Raw genomic sequence first — 26,621 nt, forward strand, 5'->3', positions numbered from 1 at the left:
TCCAGGTCCCTGACAGTGTGCTGCAGTGCACTGACAGGCATGGCGACAGCCGGGCTGCACAGCATGGAGTGATGTCAGGGGTCATGCTGCACAGCCTGGGCGCCATCATGCCTGTCATCACAGCACACAGCGGAACCAACCGTCCACCGGGGGTCAGTACGTAGCAGTCAGCCGGGCAGCATCTGAGCCATTATTCTAAAGTGCTCAGCTCTGCCCGGCTTTAAAAAAAAAAAAAGTTAATTTTGCACTGGGGTACTAATCCCGAAATCCCGGGATTGAAAGCTTCAATCCTGGGATTCAAATCCCGACAATTTTAGGCCAAAATCCCAGGATCCTGCCTATCCCGATCCCGGGATTGGCCTCCCTAGTCCAGGGGTGCTGCTACTTGACTGCTGTGCAGTGTACTAACTAGAGGTGGTTGAAGACTGGTGTACAATCCAGACAATTGTGGGATAAAGGAAGAAGGCAACTGAAGATGCGGTCCGTGGTCCTGGAGCAACACTAAAGGCATAAACACAGGCCAAGACCTTAGCCTTTCTTAGCCATTTGGGGGTATATTCAATGCCATGGGCGAGCTGTGACAGCTTGCCCTGTCAGTATTCAACTGTCCACCCCAGATACGCCGATTCCCCCTCGCTCTGTTTTTGAATCAAGGGGGAATCCGCGTATGCGGCCGCAGAAGTAGCGAGACTCGCAGCTAAATGCAGTAGACTTACTGCATTAGCCGTGAGCCTCGCTGTTTGGGGAATCCTCGCTGTCCTCTGACAGCGAGGATTTCCCTGGAACATAGAATAGGGTGAGCGGCCGGCGAGGGGGTTAAACAGCAAGGATCACTTGTTGCCGGCCACATTGAATACGGGCCTTGGTGTCATTTGGCAGATGGTTTTGTCCTCACTGTCTTCTTCCCCTTGCCGCTTCTCAAAATGTGAAAAGTCATCAAAAATGGAGGTTGTATGATTCGACCGCATCATTTTTAATAATCATCTTTTTTCAGGAATCCTCTTTTTAAAAAGCATCTTTTTTTTTTTAAATCATCCTGTTTCAACAGCATCCTTTTTAAGAATTGTGTTTTTTAAAAATCTGCTTCTCAGAATGTGAAAAGTCATAAAAGGTTGCATGATTCGGAGATCCTGGCCAGCTTTTTCCTGGGGGACAACCTGTCACTGAAATTATGTGTTTATTAAACTTTTATCGGTACTTGTTTCCTAGCATGGCGCCCACTAAGCAAATAGCTTAGCGGGCTATTCTGCGTAGGAAAATTGCATCGCGTAGCGTGTATAGTGCTTTGCGATGCGATTCGATGTCCATATTAAGTGCACAGGAGTGCTTATACAATGAAATATCGCATAGGATCGCATGGCACCAGATGCGATATTTCATTGTACAAACACCCATGCCATGAGATGTGATGGGTGCTTACAATGACATGTGATGTGTGCATAGTATGACATGTGATGGGTGCTTACTATTGTAAGCACCTCTGGCATTGTTTTGCGTCACCCCCTGTATCCACGCCACCCCGAAGCGTGGCGAGCGCAGCAGAACGCGTCCTCCGACCTTTTCATACTCCCACTATCCACGTTGGCGTGGAGTTGTTTTTATATAGTGTGGCGAGCCCGAAGCGCGGCGAGTGGACGCGGAATACATGTAAAGTAATCCATGTCCCCTTGTGGGGCTCGCTGCTCTCTCCACACTATATAAAATCAACTCCACGCCTACGTGGATAGTGGGGGTATGAAAAGGTCAGAGGACGTGTTCCGCCGCCGCCGCTCGCCACGCTTCGGGGTGGCGTGGATAGTGCTGGTGTTTTAGGAACACATTCACACCTACACATTTATACAGCTGACAAAGTAATGACGACATGTGTGAACTAAGAACTAATGTACTTAACAAATTTGATCAATGAGCATAAATAATTTAAGAACATTCATTAATAATTACAATATAATAACGTTAAAATCAGAAACGGGAATGATTACAGAACAGCACGAATAAAAAGAACAATAATAATAAATGAGAATATGTTTAATACGCAGAAAAGGGTCCTCAGCCCCCAAAGTTTTGCGCCACATAAACTCCGTAAGGTATGACTGCAGCTCATGACGCGAAGTGCCTCTTTGGCGCTTATTTCGCCACTTACAAGCACCCCAAAGTCTTTCCACATTTTGGGTGTGGGCCCCTGTTGCTAGATCAATAAAATTGAATCGGTGGTTTACCGCTGATATCCAGCCAGTTCAAGTTGGGCGGTAGAATACGTCCTCCAACATTCTGCAGTAGCGCACGCAGGGGGGGTTTCTGAGTACCCAGAACCCCCCCCCCCCAGGAGTCTAAGGGCCCTAGGCTGAAAGCTGAGGGTCCCCTCTTTCTAAGGGTATAAGAATTTTAAAAATCGGCCCTTGGGAACCAGAGATATCTGACTTCAAAGCAGTGGTCCCCATCCAAGCCTGTTAATTGCTCTTCCCAGTCAGATATTTCCGGTTCTGTCTGACTTAGAGTTTTTCTGAGGGTATATAAAGCTGGGACTCTCCCCCTTTGATGAACACTAGTAGCTTGTCTCTACTTTTCCCAGAACCAGAGATATCAGCCTTCCAGCAGCTGGTTACTGCTCCAGCTCCACACACCTGGTATGTAGTTTTATATACTCGTTGGCAGATTGCTCTGCCTCCTGAACTCTGATCTCCTAGTCCCCAGTACCATTTGGTAGGTGGGATTCTCTAGTTTTTAATTCCATTAAAATCTAAGAAATCTATTTCTGGGAACTGGAGATATCTGCAGTCAAGCAAGCTGTCCTCCCACCAGAAAATTATGAATAACAAGCCCACTTCAATATACACCTCTCCTCTGCATATTGAACATCCTCTACCCCCCTGGAAGTTATGTATCAGGGCCCCTTCATTCAGCCCAATGCCCCCTTCTCCCCCCCCATCTTCCACCATCTGTGCAATAAAGGGGTAATTAGTGGAAATTACTGATCCAGGCCCTACATGCTGAGCGGTTGATATAATACCCCCTACCACCTGGGGGACATCAAAGCTTCCCCCACCCCTACCGCTGGAGGAACGGTAGGTGCCCCAATACATTGCTATGCCCAGGGGTCTACACTGCTGTTGACGCCCCTGTATGTATGTATGTATGTATGTATGTATGTATGTATATATATATATATATATTATTATTATTTATATACATTTGGTCTATCTATAATACTTTAACTGACCCGGCATATACTGGGTCACCTAAGTGTCCATCTCCGTGCTTTGCTCCGCCCCTCTGGAAACCCCCTTCTGAAAATCCTGCGTTTGCCACTGTTCTGTATAGATTGTCATGCCCGGCTCTACATTCTCCTGGATGCAGTCCATCAAGGTAGTGGCATCCCGCCTGGGCACCATTTGCAGAAAACACTGGCCTGTCTCCCAGTATATCCCTCCGAATATCCACTGCTGTGGAAGAATGCGGCCAGCGTTGTTCTTCCTCTTCACGAAGAGGGTCTCATCCACTTCGACGATTAGGCCCGGTCCTCCAATCTGCCGCTGGGGCTGCACCATTATATCCAGAGTGCACGCCTCACACATCCACCGGTTATAGAGGACAGTGGTTTTTTTTAGAGATGTCCAGCTGCTGGCTGCAGTACTCAATAGAGGTGAGCTCCTGTGCCCACGAGTAAATAAACCGCAGCATTGTCACAAGCGGCACCCTGGAAACCAGTGTGCCGCTCTCAGGCTCACCTTCAGCCGACACACTCGGACATGGCAGCGCCACATTGACTCCTTGAAAGAAAGTCGCAGGGCGTGCCCATTTTCGCAATTCATCGCCACAGGAAGAAGATCGTGGGCTTGGAAAAACGCCACAGCCTCCTCCGTGTGCAGCAGCGAAAACATATTCATCGATCCAGCCATCTCGATAATAATAGCGATAAATCAGTCGTAACGCTCCAAAAATCACCAGCTCTCAGTTATGCTTCCTCTCTCTACACAAAATCACCTCAGAGTGATTTCTGTCTGGATCTGTCAGGGGGTGGGATTCACAGAGAGCGGGAACGTCAAAATCGCATCGCAGGCTAGTACTATGCGTTATGCGATGTGATTTGACTACGTTTGCGAACGTAGATAATCTGGGCGCCCTGCTAGGAAACAAGTACCCTTTTTATCTTTGCAGTATGTGCTCTTTGGGGCCTTGTATTCAAAATTACCATTGCAGTGCCACTAGGGTTACCACCCGTCCGGGATTACTCCGGACAGTCCGGTAATTAAGACCGGAGTCCGGGCGGGTGGCTTTCCCGGACTATACATAGTCCGGGAATAACCCGCCCGCCGCCGCCGCCCCCTCGTCTCCCCGCTCCCCTGCTCCCGTCCCCTCACGTCTCCCCCGCTGTGTATGCGGGAGAGACGTGCTGCTGCGGTGCTGCATATGCTGCTGGACCGCTAGCCAATGGCCGCTCGCGGTCCAGCAGCCACCAGTTGATTGGCTGCTGGACCGCGAACGGCCATTGGCTAGCAGTCCAGCAGCGGGAGTTAGAAATGTTAAAATCATACAGCACAGCAGCACGTCTCTCCCGCGAATACAGCGGGGGAGACGTGAGGGGACGGGCAGGCAGGCACAGGCACACTGACAAGCCTGTCTGCCTCCCGCAGGCGGGGGAGGGGGTTTCTATCCCCCTTGGCAACGAGCACACTGGCACAGATCAATCCCCCTCGGCAACGAGCACACTGGCACAGATCAATCCCCCTCGGCAACGAGCACACTGGCACAGATCAATCCCCCTCGGCAACGAGCACAGGCACAGATCAATCCCCCTCGGCAACGAGCACACTGGCACAGATCAATCCCCCTCGGCAACGAGCACACTGGCACAGATCAATCCCCCTCGGCAACGAGCACACTGACACAGATCAATCCCCCTCGGCAACGAGCACAGAGGCACAGATCTATCCCCCTCGGCAACGAGCACAGAGGCACAGATCAATCCCCCTCGGCAACGAGCACAGAGGCACAGATCAATCCCCCTCGGCAACGAGCACACTGGCACAGATCAATCCCCCTCGGCAACGAGCACACTGGCACAGATCTATCCCCCTCGGCACCGAGCACAGAGGCACAGATCTATCCCCCTCGGCAACGAGCAAATTCAGTCCACCTTGGCATCGGCATGAAGCCCCTGGCATTGAGCATATAGGTAAGTGGCACTTATGTGTCAAATGTGTATGGTGTGTTATACAGTATGTCATGGGCATTGCTTAGTGTTATATAGTATGACATGGGCATTGCTTAGTGTTATATAGTATGACATGGGCATTGCGGTGTTATATAGTATGACATGGGCATTGCGGTGCTATATAGTATGTCAAGGGCATTGCGTAGTGTTATATAGTATGTAATGGGCATTGCAGTGTTATATAGTATGTAATGGGCATTGCGGTGTTATATAGTATGTCATGGGCATTGCGGTGCTATATAGTATGTCAAGGGCATTGCGTAGTGTTATATAGTATGTAATGGGCATTGCAGTGTTATATAGTATGTAATGGGCATTGCGGTGTTATATAGTATATCATGGGCATTACGGTGTGTTATATAGTATGTAATGGGCATTGCAGTGTTATATAGTATGTAATGGGCATTACGGTGTGTTATATAGTATGTAATGGGCATTACGGTGTGTTATATAGTATGTCATGGGCATCATGTGTGGGCTTATGAGTAATCGGAATTACAAAGTTCATTAAAACGTGCAATGGGCATTACGGTGTGTGGCATAAAATGTAATGGGCATTATGGCATGTGGTATACTATATAATGGGTGTGCGGTGTGTCAGCATTATGACAAAAATTTTGATGCGCGCCTTCGGCGCGCACTGTCCATGTTTTCCATCCTGTGCAAAAATTTGGTTGAGTCCTGGCATAATGTGTAATGGCCATTGCAGTACATGGAATAATACATCGTGATTGGCATCACGATGTGTGGCATAACTTGTAATGGCCATTATGGCATGTGGTATACTATATAATGGGTTTGCGGTGTGTAGGGATTATGTCAAAAATTTGACGCGCGCCTTCGGCGCGCACTGTCCATGTTGTCCATCCTGTGCAAAAATTCTGTTGAGTCCTGGCATAATGTGTAATGGCCATTGCGGTATATGGCATAACACGGAATTAGCATCACGATGTGTGGCATAACTTGTAATGGCCATTAATGTATGTGATATAACATGTAACTGGAATTATGGTATGCAAAATCAAGAATGAAATGGAAGCAAAGGTTTAAAAAAAAATCAACATAAGGCGGGTCTGGGGGCGGGTCTGGGGGTGGGGCTGGGATGGGTCAGTGGGTGTGTCAAGGGGCGGGCCAATGTTCGGGAATCTCTCAACAAAAAGGTGGTAACCCTAAGTGCCACTCCTAAATGGGCCAAGTGTTTTTGCTGCCCACTTATGTCGCTGAGCATAGTCATCCAGCTGCCTTGTTGCAACTTTTTGGCCTTAAAACAATATTGTGAGGTGTTCAGAATTGAGATTAATTATACTGTAGGAAAAAAAAAAATGTGATTTTTAGCTGTTTTTATGTTTAAAAAAAAAAGTTTGCAATAATAGTTGAACCAAAAATACTACAAATAAACACTTGATCATTTGCACAAATCCTCTGTCACACAATTTGGAAATACTATTACATACAATGTGCTGGTGCCATCTAGGGGGAGGCCACAGAAAGACACAAAGAAAATCTAGAAGAAAAAAAAAAAAAAAAAGAAAATCAGAAAAACATGGTGCAATTACTTGGGCATGCAGAAACATCTCAGGAAGCAGCTGTCGCATATGTCTCTTATATCAAATATATATCCAATCAAGCACAAACAGTCAACGTAGGAGGCTTCGGTCAGATTCCAGTTTTGCTAATGAAATGTGGCAATTGTAATACTCATGAGATCCAGCAGCAGATACTGTAAATAGCTATAGGTCCTTGGTGGCTAACCTCGACACTCCAGATGTTTTTAAACTACATATCCCAGCATGCTCTACTTCAATTCTGCTATTTTGGGCATGCTAAATCTGATGCAGAGCATGCTGGGATGTGTAGTTCAACAACAGCTGGAGTGTCAAGGTTAGCCATCAAGGCTATAGGTAGTAGTGTTCATTCTAGCACCCGCTATCTTTGAAAATCCATGCAGTTCTTCTTCCACAGGTCTGGTTTGCATATCAGTGCTGATAAACAGACTACACTGTGCTAGAAGCACTACAGCAGACAGCGACACCCCAGGCAGGGAAGAGGAACTGCATGGGTTTTAAAAGATAGCGGGTGCTAGAATGAACACTAGGTAGCTCTTGGTGGCCTGACAGTAGCTATCGGCCATCTGTGTGGGCTGCAGGAAGTTATTTGTGCTTCTATGTCATCCATAGGGTCAGTTATGTGGTGGGGACAGGACTGTACTTCTGTTTGCCCACATACTGTATATTAGGATTGGCAGCCACCAGCTCTGGTTTTGCTATCTAAGGTGCTCTGCGCCCTGATCTAGCACCCGGAACAGTTATCTAACATGGACTGCACCCCAATCTGGCACCGGGAACGGCTATCTGAGGTTATTCCACCATGGATTGAGCAGATCATGCTGTCCAATACGATTGTGGGGGTTTGGTTGCCACAGCCAATAGTACTCTGTCAGATGTTCTTATATGTTTGTACCAATGGGATTGCGGGGGCATGTGCTGCGTTGTTTATTTATTATAATTTATGTGTCTAGAAACGAGAAAGACACTCAGATATTGTTAACTTAATCCTTACAATTGGGTATTCATGGTTATATGATTAAGATCGGTGTCTAGCTTTTTGCCATTATAAATGGTTGCGTCCCTTGTATGGTACTGACATGTAGCTAGATGTTTAAGAGGCTATGTGTGTTATTATAATTTGATAGCTGTCATAGTGTGCCAGCATCTATGTGTCAGTGTATGTTTTATTCATCAGAATCAGCTTTATTGGCCAGGTATACTTGCGTATACTAGGTATTAGATTTGGATTGCTGTGCAACAGCCAGTTACTGTAGGTACAGTTAAACAGTGACCGTACAGATATATATATAACACATACAGGTTCAGGCTATATGTACCCTGGGGGTTATAGACGCAGGGAACATATATTCGCATCAGTTTTGGCTGTAGCAGGGCATGCTGAGATGTGTAGTTCAACAACAGCTGGAGTGTCACAGTTAGCCATCACTGGTCTAGGCAGCCATCAGCGGCGCCACTGGTCGTTGCGATAGCCAGGTAGGTAACAATATAAGCAGAGACAGTTCTCACACAGGGAACACATACCCGCCGTGCTGCACCGTGCCTAGGCATCTTGTCAGTGTCTGTATTTCAGCACCTTTGTCAGCTTGTAAGCATCTATCTGTGTGTCAGCATCTCTCTGCGTCAGCACCTGTCCATGTGTCAACTGCTGCCTGTTTCAGCGTTTGTGTTAGTGTCAGCATATTTCTACATGTCTTTGTCAGTGTCCTCCTGTCAGCATCTGTCAGTGTGTCAGAATCTGTGTGTAGGCGTCCATGTGTGTGTCTGTATGTCAGCACCTGTCTGTATGTTAGTATCTGTCTGAAAATGTCAGTGTGCCAGTGGCTGTCTGTGTGTCAGTGTCAACAACTGTCTGCATGTCCGGGCAGGGCCGGATTTTAGTGCCAGACCGCCCCTAGGCACCAAATTTTTCACCGTACCCTCCCTATTAGGGCATGAAAGGGAGTGAGGTCCTGGGGTGAGGTGAAGTGGGGAGAGCTGATGGGGGGGGCAAGAGGGGATTATCTGACTGGAACGAGAGGGGGTGAGGTGACAGGTAGAAGCAGAGAGGGTGGGGAGAGGCAGGGGGTCTCATACTGACCATGATCGGCGGGTATCCCGTTCATCGGCGCCGGCCTCCCGATTCGATAGCTCCCCAGCCAACAATGACTCTGCTTCCCTGCTCCCCTGGTCGGCTGCTGCTCTCCGGCTGCCGCTGGTCTCCTGCTCCACGCCTGCTGCTCCTGCTGCTCTTTTGACCTCTGACGATGATGGGAGATTTACCTTTGATTTATTTGGAAAAATAAATTTTTTCACTTTTTATTTGAAAGAATTCTTCATTTTTTATATATATATTTTTTATTTTTATTTTTTTACTTATTATACTTATATGTGTTTGCAGTGGTCTGTGGGGCATATGGCGCACAGCAGAATGTTTTCATTGGGCATCAGGCTACAGTACATCCCTGCCTCCACTGTAGGTTGGGGACGGACCGTGTGACTGTGTGATTAGGGATGGCCATCGACCATCGATGAATCTCATCGATGGTTCATGGCCGATGTTGAATACTTTTGCCATCGATGGGGGAGTACCAGATGTTTCCCTTTTTTTGAAGTGCCGGGACACGGAGCATAGCTCTCCCCCCGCCACCCGCGAAGCCCCGCCCCCATGTTTTGATTGGCCCATAGGCCAATCAATCAAACACAATGGCATACCTCCCAATTGTCCCGCTAAACGCAGGAACGTCCCGATTTTTGGGGACGTTCCCCCATCCTTCCCGCGGCCGGCAGTGTCCCGCTGCAGGGGGGGGGGGGCAGTTGGGAGTCCCCCCCAATCTCACAGAATAGACGCTGTGCTATTCGTGTCTGAAAACAAGCATAAGCCGCACCCTCATTTGCATGCACCACGCCCCCTTTTCCGCGCGAGTGTCCCTATTCTAATCTTATGAAAATTGGGAGGTATGCAATGGATGACCATCGATATGTAAAAATATCGATGGTCATCCATTGCATAGTTTGGCACTATTGATGGCCAGTTGCAGAATTGCCATTGATGGCAACGGCAACGATGACCATCCCTATGTGTGATCTCCCTGCCGCTGCCTCAGGCAATCAAGCTCCACAGACACGCCCCCGAACGAAAGGAACACGCCCCTGGACGGTCAGGAGCGTGCATCCCCCCCACCCCCCTAGATGAATTACAGATAAAATAAAAAACGTTGTGAGGGCATCTAACAACTTCCGCCCTCACTGAACGTCACATCCTGTAATTAAAACTGAAGGGGATCTAGTCTCTACCGTTCTGGAACGCGCCTTCCGTGAGGGCAGCAGGGGCGGGGCGAGCGCGGGAGCAGAGAGTGTGGCGGCGGGGGCGCGCGAGTGCGCGCGGCTGCGGACCCGGAAGGAAGAGGAAGCGGCGGTTGCGTTCCCGTCACTGTGACAGGCTGGCTGTCATCCCTGGAGTGACACCGACGCCATGAGCGTCTCCGGGCCGGGCAGGGGCACCGGGAGGGATACCATGCCCGTTCTGGCCCCTGCGTCTATGCCCCCCGGGGTTGGCATGGTGGCCGGGCCTGCAGTATCCCGGTCTTTGCACGTAGAGCTGCACTCTCAGCAGGTAAGCCGACTACCCAATCCCTCATCCCGTTATTACCGGCCACGTCTCCTCTCAGTGGGTATAGTCTGCTGCCCCGGTGCATTGTGGGAATGGTGCCCCCATGTCTCTGGGTGCACTGTGCACCCCCCTCCATGTCCCTGGGTGCGCTGTGCACCCCCTCTCCCTGGGTGAGCTGTGCACCCCCCTCCATGTCCCTGGGTGCACTGTGAACCCCCCCCCCCCACCCTGTCCCTGGGTGCGCTGTGCACCCACCCCTGTCCCTGGGTGCGCTGTGCACCCACCCCCTGTCCCTGGGTGCGCTGTGCACCCACCCCCTGTCCCTGGGTGCGCTGTGCACCCACCCCCTGTCCCTGGGTGCGCTGTGCACCCACCCCCTGTCCCTGGGTGCACTGTGCACCCACCCCCTGTCCCTGGGTGCGTTGTGCACCCACCCCCTGTCCCTCCCTGGGTGCGCTGTGCACCCCCCCCCTGTCCCTGTGTGCGCTGTGCACCCCCCCCGTCCCTGTGTGCGCTGTGCACCCCCCCCCTGTCCCTGTGTGCGCTGTGCACCCCCCCCTGTCCCTGTGTGCGCTGTGCACCCCCCCTGTCCCTGTGTGCGCTGTGCACCCCCCCTGTCCCTGGGTGCGCTGTGCACCCCACCCCCTGTCCCTGGGTGCGCTGTGCACCCCACCCCCTGTCCCTGGGTGCGCTGTGCACCCCACCCCCTGTCCCTGGGTGCGCTGTGCACCCCACCCCCTGTCCCTGGGTGCGCTGTGCACCCCACCCCCTGTCCCTGGGTGCGCTGTGCACCCCACCCCCTGTCCCTGGGTGCGCTGTGCACCCCACCCCCTGTCCCTGGGTGCGCTGTGCACCCCACCCCCTGTCCCTGGGTGCGCTGTGCACCCCACCCCCTGTCCCTGGGTGCGCTGTGCACCCCACCCCCTGTCCCTGGGTGCGCTGTGCACCCCACCCCCTGTCCCTGGGTGCGCTGTGCACCCCACCCCCTGTCCCTGGGTGCGCTGTGCACCCCACCCCCTGTCCCTGGGTGCGCTGTGCACCCCACCCCCTGTCCCTGGGTGCGCTGTGCACCCCACCCCCTGTCCCTGGGTGCGCTGTGCACCCCACCCCCTGTCCCTGGGTGCGCTGTGCACCCCACCCCCTGTCCCTGGGTGCGCTGTGCACCCCACCCCCTGTCCCTGGGTGCGCTGTGCACCCCACCCCCTGTCCCTGGGTGCGCTGTGCACCCCACCCCCTGTCCCTGGGTGCGCTGTGCACCCCACCCCCTGTCCCTGGGTGCGCTGTGCACCCCCCCCCCTGTCCCTGGGTGCGCTGTGCACCCCCCCCTGCCTGCGCTGTGCACCCCCCCTGTCCCTGGGTGCGCTGTGCACCCCCCCCTGCCTGCGCTGTGCACCCCCCCTGTCCCTGGGTGCGCTGTGCACCCCCCCTGTCCCTGGGTGCGCTGTGCACCCCCCCCCACCCCTGTCCCTGGGTGCGCTGTGCACCCCCCCCCCCCACCTCTGTCCCTGGGTGCGCTGTGCACCCCACCCCTGTCTCTGGGTGCGCTGTGCACCCCTCCCCCCACCCCTGTCTCTGGGTGCGCTGTGCACCCCACCCCTGTCCCTGGGTGCGCTGTGCACCCCACCCCTGGGTGCGCTGTGCACCCCTCCCCCACCCCTGTCCCTGGGTGCGCTGTGCACCCCCCCCACCCCTGTCCCTGGGTGCGCTGTGCACCCCCCCCTGCCTGCGCTGTGCACCCCCCCTGTCCCTGGGTGCGCTGTGCACCCCCCCCCTGCCTGCGCTGTGCACCCCCCCTGTCCCTGGGTGCGCTGTGCACCCCCCCCACCCCTGTCCCTGGGTGCGCTGTGCACCCCCCCCCCCACCTCTGTCCCTGGGTGCGCTGTGCACCCCACCCCTGTCTCTGGGTGCGCTGTGCACCCCTCCCCCCACCCCTGTCTCTGGGTGCGCTGTGCACCCCACCCCTGTCCCTGGGTGCGCTGTGCACCCCACCCCTGGGTGCGCTGTGCACCCCTCCCCCACCCCTGTCCCTGGGTGCGCTGTGCACCCCCCCCACCCCTGTCCCTGGGTGCGCTGTGCACCCCCCCCACCCCTGTCCCTGGGTGCGCTGTGCACCCCCCCCACCCCTGTCCCTGGGTGCGCTGTGCACCCCCCCCACCCCTGTCCCTGGGTGCGCTGTGCACCCCCCCCACCCCTGTCCCTGGGTGCGCTGTGCACCCCCCCCACCCCTGTCCCTGGGTGCGCTGTGCACCCCCCCACCCCTGTCCCTGGGTGCGCTGTGCACCCCCCCCCACCCCTGTCCCTGGGTGCGCTGTGCACCCCCACCCCTGTCCCTGGGTGCGCTGTGCACCCCCACCCCTGGGTGCGCTGTGCACCCCCACCCCTGTCCCTGGGTGCGCTGTGCACCCCCACCCCTGGGTGCGCTGTGCACCCCCACCCCTGGGTGCGCTGTGCACCCCCACCCCTGTCCCTGGGTGCGCTGTGCACCCCCCCACCCCTGGGTGTGCTGTGCACCCCCCCCCACCCCTGTCCCTGGGTGCGCTGTGCACCCCCCCCCACCCCTGTCCCTGGGTGCGCTGTGCACCCCCCCCCACCCCTGTCCCTGGGTGTGCTGTGCACCCCCCCCCCCCACCCCTGGCTGCGCTGTGCACCCCTCCACCCCTGGCTGCGCTGTGAACCCCCCACCTCTGTCCCTGGCTGCGCTGTGCAACCCCTGCCCCCCTCCTGGTGTGCTGTGTGCTATGACTGCCCCGTCCCCACTGTATCCCTGAGTGCACCTCATAAATACAACACCTGTATCAAGGATGATTGCACAAATTAATATTTTTTTTTAAAGATTTTACTAACCTGAATATAAGGCTGTACTAACAAGCTTACTCAGGAGTTAACTGAGCGATCAGCCACTGAGAACTTGTGTCACACAATAACAGTAACTTTCCTACTGTGGAAAGTAGTTTTCCCAGTGAAAATCTCTGGGCCAGGGGAAAATTGCTTGGTGTGTATGCACTGAGCGATTTTCCGGCCAGTGATTTTTCACATGATCGCTCCGCATACAGAAACGCCCTGTGTATGTACCTACAGTATACTAGCCTTGCAGATGCCAGTGGGATTCAGCCCTTCAGAGTGGGTGTAACTTGCAGATGTTTGTGCCAATTCCCACTTATCCTAATACATCAGAAACACCAGGAATGTGCATTCTAGCATTCTGTGTTCCTATTATCAGAGCGCTATGTAACCCTCCTCATGGCTCTTCTCCAGGGATATTGTTGCTGTGACCTCCTTTCCTGAACACGGCTTTTCTCCTGACCCTTTTATGTAGAAATAGCTGATTGTATAACTGGTGTGTTCAGGATATCCGCTCCTGACATGATCTCCACATACCCGTCCACTATAACAATGACACCAACCTGAGCCCTTTAAACTGGTCCCTTCAGCTCTCCTCTCATCTTGCCTGTCCCACGGCTCTTTGCAGTAGTGCGGTTCTAGTGACTTTGTTACAAAATACTTTAAATATCCACAACATGATCACTAAACTACTGTAAGAAAGTAAATTGAATGCATCCACACCGTTATCTGCACATAACGTCCTAAAATATATTTATAGCGTCTTTTTGATTTGTAGTAAATAACAGGCCTGTAGTTTCCCTGCCATCTATCTGTATCCACAATCTGGACATTGTCTGATACAAGAGTCCCTGTAATACTGCAGCACTGTGCAGCGGGTCCCATGCAGTGACTGGTGCCGTGCGTACCACGTGGGGGATTACATTGCTTACAAACACCACCTCAGTCGCCGGCTCTGTGTACTGGGTTATGTGTCTGTTGTTGCTGTCACTTGATCTATCTGGGGAGCCGTGCTGTTGGATGTGCGTCTCCTCCTTGTACCTCTTGCCAGTGATGCTAGCATTACAAGTCATTAGATTAATAATGCAGGACCGCTCAGCAAGCTGTCTGTATAACGCACTGCCAAGGCTCTTGTGTTTTATTGTGGTGTTTGCAGCTGGGAAGATAAAACCTGGCTGTCATTAATCGCCATCGTTAAGCCCCATACACACTAGGCGACCATGGCTGCCACCGATATAGTTAATAATAAGATCGGCCTTCGGTGGCGTTCAATGATGTCACATTCTTGCATCACATTCTCTGCGTCTAATTTATGTTTTGTAACCACTGTTGCTAAAGTCTTTCCTCTATTTATAGGAAACTAGCTAAAGTGCTCTGGGTAAAGGTTCGATGGGTGTCTGCAAATATCTGTTACAGTTTCCAGGCGACAGACCAGGTCACATGCTCCAATTACCCAGTAGATGCACAGGAGAGAGTTCACCAAATGTGATGCTTTCCAGAGCACAATGGTGATGTTCTCCAGAGCACAATGGTGATGCTTTGTTATGCAGGCATAACTCCGTAACAAAGCAACCAGTTACAACGTCAAGGTTTCTGCACATCTATGGACCAAGAACTTTCATTTGTTATATAATGTGCCCCGCTCAGACAACGACCTCCTAAAAATATGTCACTCCTACTATTCTTAAGGCTCCGATATTGCGTTTTGGGCCCTTTTCACATGATTTAAATGCATCTGGCCGATAAATTGTGTGAAATGTGTCAGATCGTATGTTTTACTTCCGATCTGATTTTGGTTTGTTTGCTTCGTTAGCATGTTGCTGAGTATTACAGTATACTCCTGAGTATTGCAGAGTACGTACCTAGGTTTAGAGGATTATTATCCATTTATTGATTTTCATATAATTATGCAGAAGCAGAGGTTTCTGCGTCATGTTATGAATTGTTGCTATGTACTAACAGCCCGATGCAGGAGATGTCACAGATATTAGCGAGAAGTGCTTTCAATAGAGCATTTGAAGTGGATTTGAAAGCCAAGTATTGTCTACACTGCACAATTACAGCTTGCATGGGCCCAGGGGGTAATGACGGGTCAGATGAGTAGATGCTGGCCGATCATGTGCAGTCAGGGGATATTGCAGCTTGCTCAGGCACTTTGGCCCTTATTCTAGTTGAATCGGACGGATGCGTATTTTCGGACAGGAACAGAGTGTTCTTAGCCCCGCCTTCCGTACGGATCGCTCACACCGTCTGAATGCGATAAGACACGGACCGCAAGTGGATGTTTCATGTGAACACCTCCTCCATCTGTGGGAACCTCCCCCATCCTCCGATGATCGCCGACCATCGAATGCTGGACCGAGCGGTCAGGCTGCACCGAATGCTCCAGACCACTCGGGCATTTCTCCGTGCAAAAGCAGGGATATGGGCAGGCAGCTGGCATCCGGCTATGTCAGCGGTCCGCCCCCCACACGTGCGTCACGGCCGGATTACCATACGTACGCCCAAAACACGGTGCGTACGCATATGGTAATGATCCCAAACAGCCCTTCACGCCCCTCTCCACCCCCTGTTTGGATTGTTCCGACCGATCGTTTTCATTACAGATTTTACGCAGATACGCCTCTGCACATGCGCAACCACCAACCATCGGCTGTCCGTCCGCCCGCATTCTGAGCTATCCGACTCAACCAGAATAAGGCCCTTTGTGTGTTGGGGGACAGGAGGTGGATAGAAGTGGTTTCTTTCAGTAACAATCCAGGGTTTGGAAAGCAAAGTGTGAGTTGCGCTTCTGTATGTAATGTGTCCCAAGCTGTGTTGAGGAAAGGACACACATTATGTGTACAGCTTGTGTAACGCAGGATAATGTAAACATTAGTCCGTGCGGACTGGACTCTGATACATGCTGATTGTCAGATCAGCCAAATAGAGGGCCGGCTAATAGCTAAGGACAGGAGATTGAAGGCAAACCTGTAAATGAATATCATGGCTCCTGTTGCCAAGTGCAGTGGAATTTGCTGCGCTATATAAGAAACTGTAAATAAATAGTATTTGTCTCTTCATTCACTGTTGCTGCAGTCACCCCAAACAGCTGCTGTTGTCGCACCAGGTGCAGCGCCACTTTGCTTGCACTATGAATTTTTTTGGTCCAAAAAATGTGAAATGACTTAGATGCATCAGGGGACTGCGCTGATTAATGGGATATGTGTGCGACTGCATCTTGCTCTGTTCAGTACTGTATATGAAGTTCTTTGATGCCGCAGCTTCCATTGTGCTTCGATAACAGACTCTGATGCACCCAGAGGTACATCTGTCATGTAATTAATCAGCATAGTCTCCTGGTGTGTCCTAGTTGCATCACCTTGTGAGATGCATTTTTCGGGATGATTTGGAAAGGTTTCGCTACCACAGGGATAGAATGTCCAACCCCCATATATTATTTATTTATTAACAGTTTCTTATATAGCGCAGCATATTCCGTTGCGCTTTACAATAGCAGACAGTGATACAACAAAATAGGGTATTTACAGACAGTCAAAATGTAGGAGGGCCCTGCTCGCAAGCTTACAATCTATAGGGAAATAGGCATTTATACATAAGGATAGATACTGTATTCTTTATTGCATCGATTCCACCAGAACGCAAGGTTCTATGACTGGTTCTGGAATTTAGTCTCACTTGAAGTTTTGATATAAAGTTTGGTACACACTGGAAGATATATCATTAACCATATGGACTATCTCAATATCATGAACAATATATAGTTCAAATTGCTCAGTGTTTACCCACTATATCGTTAACGATGCGTGCTGCTGCGCAACGTTAACCCCCCCTGTTGTCTGTCGGAGCTGGGGATGGATGTCAATGATAGACATTGTGGGCGAGATCTGTCATCGTGTATGCACTATTGTTATTTTGCACCACCGGTATAGTTAAAAATATGTCAGGTGCCGTGTATGGCAGAGTGGGACTGATTCAGACCTTCTTGCTGAGCTGCGAGTGTTCGGAGCCTAACGAGCCCCCCCTGTGTAAATTCACAGCCCGTCTGAGTCGAGCCCAGTGTGTATCCAGCTTAAGGCAGTGGTTTCGAACTCAGTCCTCACGGAACACTAAAGTCTCGTACGCACTGTGCGGTCAAGGCCAACAACGATATTGATGGTTTCCCTTGAACTCCCCGGAGCTACAGAATGAACAAGATTTCTGTACCACTGCATCTTGTTAACGGTTACGGTATAAATGGTAGACAATGTCTGGGTCGACTGTCACTAGGTGGACCACTAATGGTCAACAGTGACTAAGTTGACACCTTGAACTGGCCCACATTGATAAAAGGTTGACACAAAAACGTATGGTCGATTTATTCATGGTCGACGTGAATAAGGTTGACATGGGTTTTCAGGCAAAATGAACACTGTATAAGTGTACTGGGTCTTCTAGCACGGGATCAGTGCCTCGCTGCTCTTGGCACACTTATGTTCTCACTCTATACCCATTTGTATAGTAAAGTTTGAAAAACCACTTAAAAAAAAAAAAAAAAAAAGTGAAAAATTGATGTTGACCTTATTAATGTCGCCCATAAGCTTGTGTCGACCTAAAAATCACCCGTGCAGTGCCGCTGACGAGTCAGTCTATTTTATCTTATGTTCTGCAGGTCTGACCTCCGACCTGATGTGCATCGGATGTCATACACTATGCGATTTGGGCCGATATCACCCGATTTGTCAGCGCAATCCACCAGAATCGCTTAGTGCATTGGGGCCTTAGCATAGCAGCCTGCTGCAGTTAATGTAATGGACCCGCCTCTGGCATGTTACAGTGCATTACCTACTGCTTAAATATAACCTTTTTAAGTAACAAGGCAAACAAAATATTACTGTCTGTGCCGAAGTCATGTGTCCCAGGCTACTGAGAGCATCCTGATCTCCTGTTCTGTTCAATCCCCGGCAGAAGGGACTGGCATGCACTGTCCATCAGGGGTGACCGGAGCCACACGCCAGGTTGGGTTTCTTCCTTTGCCATGCAGACAATGACTCCATCATCTCCAATACAGCAGCAGCAGCGTTTCCGTGGCTGAGCCTTATCTGGGCTGTACCGCAGGTTTCTTGTAGCTGGTGATAAAGTGATTTATCTGAGCAGCCATTTAAGGATTTGGGATATGGTCACTAGGTCGACATACATTAGTTCAGGTCTTATGTCGACACTGTTTTAAATCTAAAGGGTCGGAAGGTTGACACAAGCATTAAGGCAACAATGGGAAGGTCAACAGTCAAAAAGCCATCCGCAGTTTTTCATATCTTTTTGAGCCGACTTGTGACGACCGTCGGTATGTCATACCCTACCATCCACTGGGGATGTACAAATTTAAAACATAAAAAAACGTGAAAAACTCTTATCGACCGTTTTATTGTTGACCTTCCGACACTGTCGCTTAGCCATGTTTATTTATTTCATTTGTTGACGTAAGCCCTGTTGTCATTTAGTGGTTGACCTAATGCCTGTCGATCCTTTGACCCAAACCTTAAGGACTCTGTTGTAAAAATTCAGCTTTCACCTTTTAATAAAAGCGTGCAAAGGTGTAGTGGGATAGAAATCCATTAATCCCTTACTCCAGTGGTTGTCAACCTCAGTCCTCAGGAACCCCAACAGTGCACGTTTTCCAGGTCTCCACACAGAATCACAGGTGAAGTAATTAGCTCCACCTGTGATCTTTTAAAACGTGTCAGTGAGTAATGAGTGCACCTGTGCTCCTGACGAGTGACCTGGAAACGTGTCAGTGAGTAATGAGTGCACCTGTGCTCCTGCCGAGTGACCTGAAAATGTCAGCGAGTAATGAGTGCACCTGTGCACCTGCCGGGTGACCTGAAAATGTGTCCGTGAGTAATGAGTGCACCTGTGCACCTGCCGGGTGACCTGAAAATGTGTCCGTGAGTAATGTGTGCACCTGCCGGGTGACCTGGAAATGTGTCAGCGAGTAATGAGTGCACCTGTGCACCTGCCGGGTGACCTGGAAATGTGTCAGCGAGTAATGAGTGCACCTGTGCACCTGCCGGGTGACCTGGAAATGTGTCAGTGAGTAATGCGTGCACCTGCCGGGTGACCTGGAAATGTGTCAGCGAGTAATGAGTGCACCTGTGCAACTGCCGGGTGACCTGGAAATGTGTCAGCGAGTAATGAGTGCACCTGTGCACCTGCCGGGTGACCTGGAAATGTGTCAGCGAGTAATGAGTGCACCTGTGCACCTGCCGGGTGACCTGGAAATGTGTCAGTGAGTAATGCGTGCACCTGCCGGGTGACCTGGAAATGTGTCAGCGAGTAATTAGTGCACCTGTGCAACTGCCGGGTGACCTGGAAATGTGTCAGCGAGTAATGAGTGCACCTGTGCACCTGCCGGGTGACCTGGAAATGTGTCAGTGAGTAATGAGTGCACCTGCCGGGTGACCTGGAAATGTGTCAGTGAGTAATGCGTGCACCTGCCGGGTGACCTGGAAATGTGTCAGCGAGTAATGAGTGCACCTGTGCAACTGCCGGGTGACCTGGAAATGTGTCAGCGAGTAATGAGTGCACCTGTGCACCTGCCAGGTGACCTGGAAATGTGTCAGCGAGTAATGAGTGCACCTGTGCACCTGCCAGGTGACCTGGAAATGTGTCAGTGAGTAATGCGTGCACCTGCCGGGTGACCTGGAAATGTGTCAGCGAGTAATGAGTGCACCTGTGCAACTGCCGGGTGACCTGGAAATGTGTCAGCGAGTAATGAGTGCACCTGTGCAACTGCCGGGTGACCTGGAAATGTGTCAGTGAGTAATGAGTGCACCTGTGCTCCTGCCGGGTGGCCTGGAAATGTGTCAGTGAGTAATGAGTGCACCTGTGCTCCTGCCGGGTGGCCTGGAAATGTGTCAGTGAGTAATGAGTGCCCCTGCGGGGTGACCTGGAAAACGTGCACTGTAGGGGTACTTGGGGACCGAGCATCTCATAACGGTCATGCCTGGTGCCTTCATACAGCCCACGGGTTACCAACCCGAGCATGGAGAGGTCCTGAGAACTACAGTACCTGGCAGGGGAACGGGTGCGCAGTCTTTGTGCCGCATATCCCTGCCCTGGGTTGGCATATCGTGCAGAAATATACAGAGGGTATTTTTTTTTTAGGACCAGGCCTGTGGAAAAGGAGTTGGGCTCGGTGGTAACTCGTGGCCCTATAATCCATGCGGCAAACTCCCCAGAGATCTCTGTCCAGTGTTCTATGTCACGGAGGCACTGGCGGTGCTCACAATTCTGTTCTTTGTGCGATGTCCCGTGACCTAATATTATCCCAAATCACATGGTGCTGATTAACTTTTTTTTTTTTATCCTTCGGGGAAAAAGCCAGCGGGAGCCTTATCCTAATAACAGAGTATTTTAGTGCCATGTGATCCGCCCCTTGCTAAGGGATGAACATCGACATTGTACGTGTGCAAAATTGTTACCCAGTGTGTGTTTCAGTGTTATTTACTGTTTTCTAGCTGCATTTGCTGTAAGGCCAGGTAGACACTTGGCAAATCCTGCAGCCGCTGAACGATTTTGGCACCGCTGTAGAACATCAGTGCATTAACATCGACCGGTATCGGTCAGTGTCATCACCCGCTCTGTACATGCAGGCTTTGCCAATATTGCCATAATGAGCAGACGATGACGACGGTGGTGGTGGTGGTGGTGTGGGGGGGGGAGGTTGTTGTTGTTAACGATGCACGGAAGTGTGCATCATTAACAATATTGACCGATGTATCGCAATGTAAGCTGTGTACCCAGCCTAAGTGATTCATACACACCCTACGTTCCACAGCACAGTATTCTCTTTTATTATCATCATCCAAGATTTATACGGTGCTGCCAAGTGTCCATACGGATGACATTGGAAACACAACCTCTCCAATACACTAAGTACAGAGAGAACACAATAATGGGGTAGATTAAACATATAAAAGGCAATGTATTCGATTTAAACAATGTGCAGCTTCCTAAGTGACAGTTTATCGCCCGATGGTGGAGTGTCGGTTGTGTTGCCTATGTGCGACCCACTGATTTTTGTTTGCAGCCCCATAGGATGAGCCTGAGGCAGCGTTTCATGCCATTGCCCACGTTTCCATGTCCGCTCACCCACTTGTGGTTAATTTAATGGAATGCACGGTTGGTGCTATGGTCAGCATTGCTGCCTCACAGTGACGTGGTCTTGAGTTTGATTCCCATCACAGCTCTAACTGTGTGGAGTTTGTATATTCTTCCCGTGCTTGCGTGGGTTTCAGCACTCCCAAAAAATGTACTGGTATGTTAATTGGCTCACAACACCCCCCAAAATCATAGCCCTTGGTATGTGTCTATATGGGCAACGTGGTTCTTTATCTGCCGTCACATTTTGTTTTTGTGCGGTGGGGATCCCGACAGTCAGAATAATGACAAAAGGGGCCCGATTCAGGCCTACGCAGCGGATATTCAGAGCCTATCAAGCAGGTACTCCCAGCGTTTCTATGGGTGCGCCTGCCCCCTCCCTGTTCACCCATCCTGGAGCGAATGCACAACTCACCGAAGGCGCTGACTCCTGAGGCTTGTACATACAGTATACATAATCCAGTCATCGGCCCGAGGGGTGCGAATTTGGCCCACACCAATCAGGTCTGAACTGCCCCCTTAGTTGGTTAGTACTGGGGTTAGAGCTAGGTGGAAGGTTACGCTGTTAGATGGGACAATTAGGGTTAAGCTGTGGGAGAGGTAGGTTAGGGGTAGGGTTATAATAGTTGTCAGGGTTTTGACTTCCCTGGATCCTGACTTTTGGGAGTGCAACTTCTGTGATTTCGTACCCAACCCAGTGTAAATGGCTGCAGTACTCAGTGGTGAGCAGAATAATTGACTAGAACCACAAATGGGAGAACACTGCAGACAAGGATAGGTCCTAGAATGTAGCAGGGGACTGAGGGCCCTGTTTGTGAGAGCTTACAGACAAGGGAGTCGGGTATAATGGAGAGATAATCTAGCAAGAACGTAGTGGGGTAGTGCAGAGATTTGGGAGCTTAGAGGGTGAGCAGAGCTTGTGTGAAGCAGCATGAGTAGTGTTAATTCTAGCAGCCGCCATATTTGATCCCATGCAGTTCCTCTTCTCTGCCTCGCTGTCTGCTGTGGAGTTTCTAGCATAGGTCTGGTTTGCATATCAGTGCTGATATACAGACCACACTGTGCTAGAAGCACTACAGCAGACAGCGACACCCCAGGCAGGGAAGAGGAACTGCATGGGTTTTAAATATGGCGAGTGCTAGAATGAACACTAATGAGGTATAGGAAACGAGTTCCAGGGTAGGGCAGCTGCTCTCAGGTCTTGGCTTCAGTTCCCAGTTGGGTTTAGAAATGTTTTATTACAATATTGGACTAGTATCCCAACCAGCAAAACCCAGGGTTCCAATGACTTATTAATTATCACAAACATCTGTGTTCCACCATTAACATAGAACCTCTATTACTTCCGACTTTGACAGTAGTATTTTTAGCGTTATACATACTTTATATTCCTATTTACCTGCATTATTACATCTGGAAGTAACCATTGCTAATTGTACGACATTCTTCATAAAACCTCTCTTATTCCTTACCCTTTATCGTTATGTTTAGAGACGCCTCCGCCACCTTCGGAATATCGCGGCACGGAACATCGTCAGCAAAAATGGCTACCGCCTGCTGGACACGTACTTCACGCTTCACTTATGTGATGGCTCCAAAATTTGCAGAGGTGGGTTGCAAAATAAAAAATAGAAAAACTTTTATATATATAAATTTATTTATTTGCTTTTCGTTCCGTGTACTTATTTTTTTCCAGTTTGTGTTGAAAATGAATAGAAATAAGCAGACTTAAAAAAAAAAAATAAAGTATAAAAAATAATCTAGCTATGGGCAATTAGCAGGATCCATCCTGTTGCAGTTATACAATGCTTTGGTAGCTGGTGGTTACGGCACAGTTAGTGGGTTAATGCTATGAAGATACTTTGGCGTGGTTGTAGTGGTAATAGCCCTGTTTGGGATCTGCGGTATCTCTGCTCTGGAGGCCTTCAGTTGTCTGCCTGAAAATCCATCCCTGAGGTGTTGTCTGTTACCGCGAGTACATCACAAGTATGTGGTTGCTGGTCAGCTGGTGTGCGCATGTCTGCCGTGCTTGTATGTATGTGTGTACTTCTGCCTCCTTATCGGATTCCTGTTCCCTACCGGAGCTCCCCCCGTCGATTGCCTTGATGCCCATACACTCGATTGCCCGAATACCCAAGCGCGTCTGAACAGCTGAGCCTCCGGATGTGCCCGACCGCGCCCAGTCGCCTGAATACCAATTGACCACCTGAATACCTGAGCGCCTGAACTCTCCCCAAACACCCAAGCGCGCCCGAACTCATCTGAGCGCAGAAATGTGCCCAATCTCCCAGACACCCGACTGCGAAAATGCACCCTCACTTTACCGGGTATGCAAACTCCCGAGTCCATAAGTGCCCAAACTTGCCCGAGCACAGCAAAACTCACCCAAGCGCATGAAGACGCCCCAACACTCCCCAATCCATAAGCGCGCAAATCTGGCTGAACGCAGCCGAATCCCTGAGCGACCAAACTCGCCAGAGCACACCAACTCCCAAATACCCAACCATGCGATTATCCAAGCATCCGAACACGCTCCTGAGCATCCCAAATACCCGAATGCATGAATACCCGATTCAGAAGATCGGCCGAAAAATCGCTGTAGTTTGGGGGCACCTCAAGGTGACTGCTGGATTATGTTAAATCCTCCTCTGTATGTAAAGGCCCTCATACACTAGAACGATTTTTTTTTTGTCCGATTTCCGACTGATCATCCGATATATCGGCCAGTTTTTTTTACCAATAATCGGCAAAAAACCGCCCGATATATCGGACGATCGGTCGGAAATCGGACAATCGGCCAAAAAATCGTTCTAGTGTGTGGGGGCCTAAGCCTTTTATTACCGTTACGTCAGATATTGGCCACTAGTAATGTTATTAAATGCCTTGTTTTACATTATGTTTCTGTCTTGCAGAGTTCTACAAGAGTGAGGTGGTGAAGGACTCTTTGGTAAGTTCAGTATCTTCTGCATTACTTCCAAATCCACCACAAACTAGGCTGCGATTGCTCTCCTTAAGGTGCCCACACACTAGAACGATGATTTGGCCGATTTTCGAAAAATCGGCCAATGTTTACCGATCGTCGTTAAATGACAATGCTCTTCTCACATAGCCACGTCTCTGCTTTATCTCCATGACATTTGTCATTACTCTTCTGGGAAATCACCAGTTTACTCCTGCACCAAATAAAACATCACATCCTCCCAGCGGGCGGCGCCGCCGCATTTTCTGAGTGACACCAAAAATAGCAACAAACACGCGATTCTCTCCGATCTATGTCATGGTGATATACAGTTATGGATCAGCCTGATGTCCTTTACATCAGCAAAGCAGAATCAATGGAGCTGTAAGGGTAATGCTGTCCTGCTGGACTGTGTGGAGCGGTAGAAGGATGGCACTAAATCTAGGGTCCCCGGTGGTCTCCTGTTGATCTTTCATACTCAAATCAATAAACCAAATAAATTCCTGGGCAGGGCAGCAATCTTTTGTAAGATTATGGTCATTCCAAACAGGTGATAATGGAAATTATTCTTTATATGTAGGTTGAAACACACTCATTAACTGAAACAGCTGTATAGGAGGTTTAAAAACTGGATGAGGAACAGTCAAATTTTGCTACGAAGGTTTGGAAGGCCGTTTTATATCACTAGTTCTACATCATGGCAAGACTGAACACCGCAGTAAGACACAAGGGGTTAAATGTAATAGGATGAGAGATTCAGAAAGTGAGAGATTTGGTAAAATTCTCCAGTTTTTTTAAAGCGGCAATCATTTACACGGCAAAGTCAAACTGGTTTTGCCGTGTAAATGATTGCTGCTTTAAAAAAACTGGAGAATTTTACCAAATCTCTCACTTTCTGAATCTATCATCCTATTACATTTCCCACAAGGTTGTTATTCTGCCTCAACATGGCCTGTTCCCGGCTAAATTTTCAAAGCATTCATACTTTGCAGCATTTTTTTTCCACACCTGCCTAAAACTTTTGCACAGTATTGTGTGTGTGTGTGTGTGTGTGTGTGTGTATATTTATACAAATCATTCCGCTTGCTCATTTTTTAGGTGCTTGTTTAAAATAATGGTAACGGACCTTCCTACTATGCTGATATTTTATTCCATATATGTTTCCTGCAATCATGATTTAAAAAAAAATAAGAAAATTGTTTAACACCTGAATTATATCTCGGGCTGAGGTCCCTGTTTATTAGATTCCTTTGCGGAATGCTACAGAAACTTCTATATTTTGGTTACTTTTCGCTATAAAGGTGCATACACACTGCGTTTTAGTCCAGCGTGTATGCACAGCGATAATGGGGAAAGTCACTGCGCTGAAAATCGCACAGTGCATACACACTGAGCGACTTTAACCCGTCCAAGACGATATTCCCAGGGTTGGACCGGCTTCCTGTAGCGGGACGCTATGGAAAGCCGTCCACCCTACTGCTCATCTGCTGGTAATCCCAGCAGATGGGCGGCGGTGGCCGGCGATGATGCCGGAGCGCGCAACACACTCGCCGCTCATCGCTGCCCCATACACACTAGGCGGCTTTTGACTTGAAACGTCAAAACTGAACTTTCAGCTAAAAGTCGCCCAGTGTGTATGAGTCTTATGTCCACGTCCTATAAATAGCAGCCACCTACACTGCCACAGAAGCCATTTTCATCCTTCACCTGGATTTCATAACATGCTTTAAATAATAGTAAAAACGAATACAGTCCGCACCACGTATTAGACCTAAGATATCCTTGGCTTGTGGTACAGGTAGCACGGTACCGGACATGTTAAAGATCATGCCCTGTCCACAAATACTAAGAAGTCCTGTTTTCAGCCAGTGGAGCATAACGATGTGTTACTTTCATGCAGTATGTTTAATTAGTGATGCTTAATTAGTCCCCAGTGGTTTTAGTTATCTCTGGTATGGTTCACTTTTAAACTGGAATGCTTGGGATGGATTTGTGCGGTGAGGGTTTAAAACTTGTTGCATTTTTTTGTTTTTTCTCTAAATATTTTTTATCCCAGCGACTGCAAGTGTGTACTGACTCTGACCGGTCTATCCCTGCAGAATCCTACCTGGAGGAGTCTGGATTTCGGATTAATGCCGGACCGGCTGGACACATCTGTGTCGTGCTTCGTGGTCAGGATATGGGGCGGGAAAAAAGAGGTTTATCGGCTGCTAATTGAGTGGAAGGTGAATCTCGATGGGCTTAAGTATTTGGGCCCGCAGGTAAGGAAATGCAACAATACAGTGGGTGCACAGTTACTGATGGTGGTTTGGG

At 50.0% G+C, this 26,621-nt stretch overlaps 1 protein-coding gene across 1 annotated transcript in view; it reads left to right on the forward strand.

Moving 5' to 3' along the window:
* The first annotated feature begins 10,099 nt into the window (after positions 1–10,099).
* The window catches only part of UVRAG (UV radiation resistance associated), a 66,967-nt gene continuing 50,445 nt past the window's right edge, over positions 10,100–26,621 (forward strand). Inside the window, exons 1-4 of the mRNA XM_083170254.1 lie at positions 10,100–10,372; positions 22,841–22,958; positions 24,262–24,296; positions 26,408–26,569. Coding sequence (XP_083026380.1) covers positions 10,232–10,372; positions 22,841–22,958; positions 24,262–24,296; positions 26,408–26,569 — 456 coding nt within the window. The 5' untranslated portion in view covers positions 10,100–10,231. The remainder of the gene's footprint in view (positions 10,373–22,840; positions 22,959–24,261; positions 24,297–26,407; positions 26,570–26,621) is intronic.

The sequence above is a fragment of the Crinia signifera genome, chromosome 2 (genome assembly GCF_055691185.1).
Source record: "Crinia signifera chromosome 2, ASM5569118v1, whole genome shotgun sequence".
NCBI lineage: Eukaryota > Metazoa > Chordata > Amphibia > Anura > Myobatrachidae > Crinia > Crinia signifera.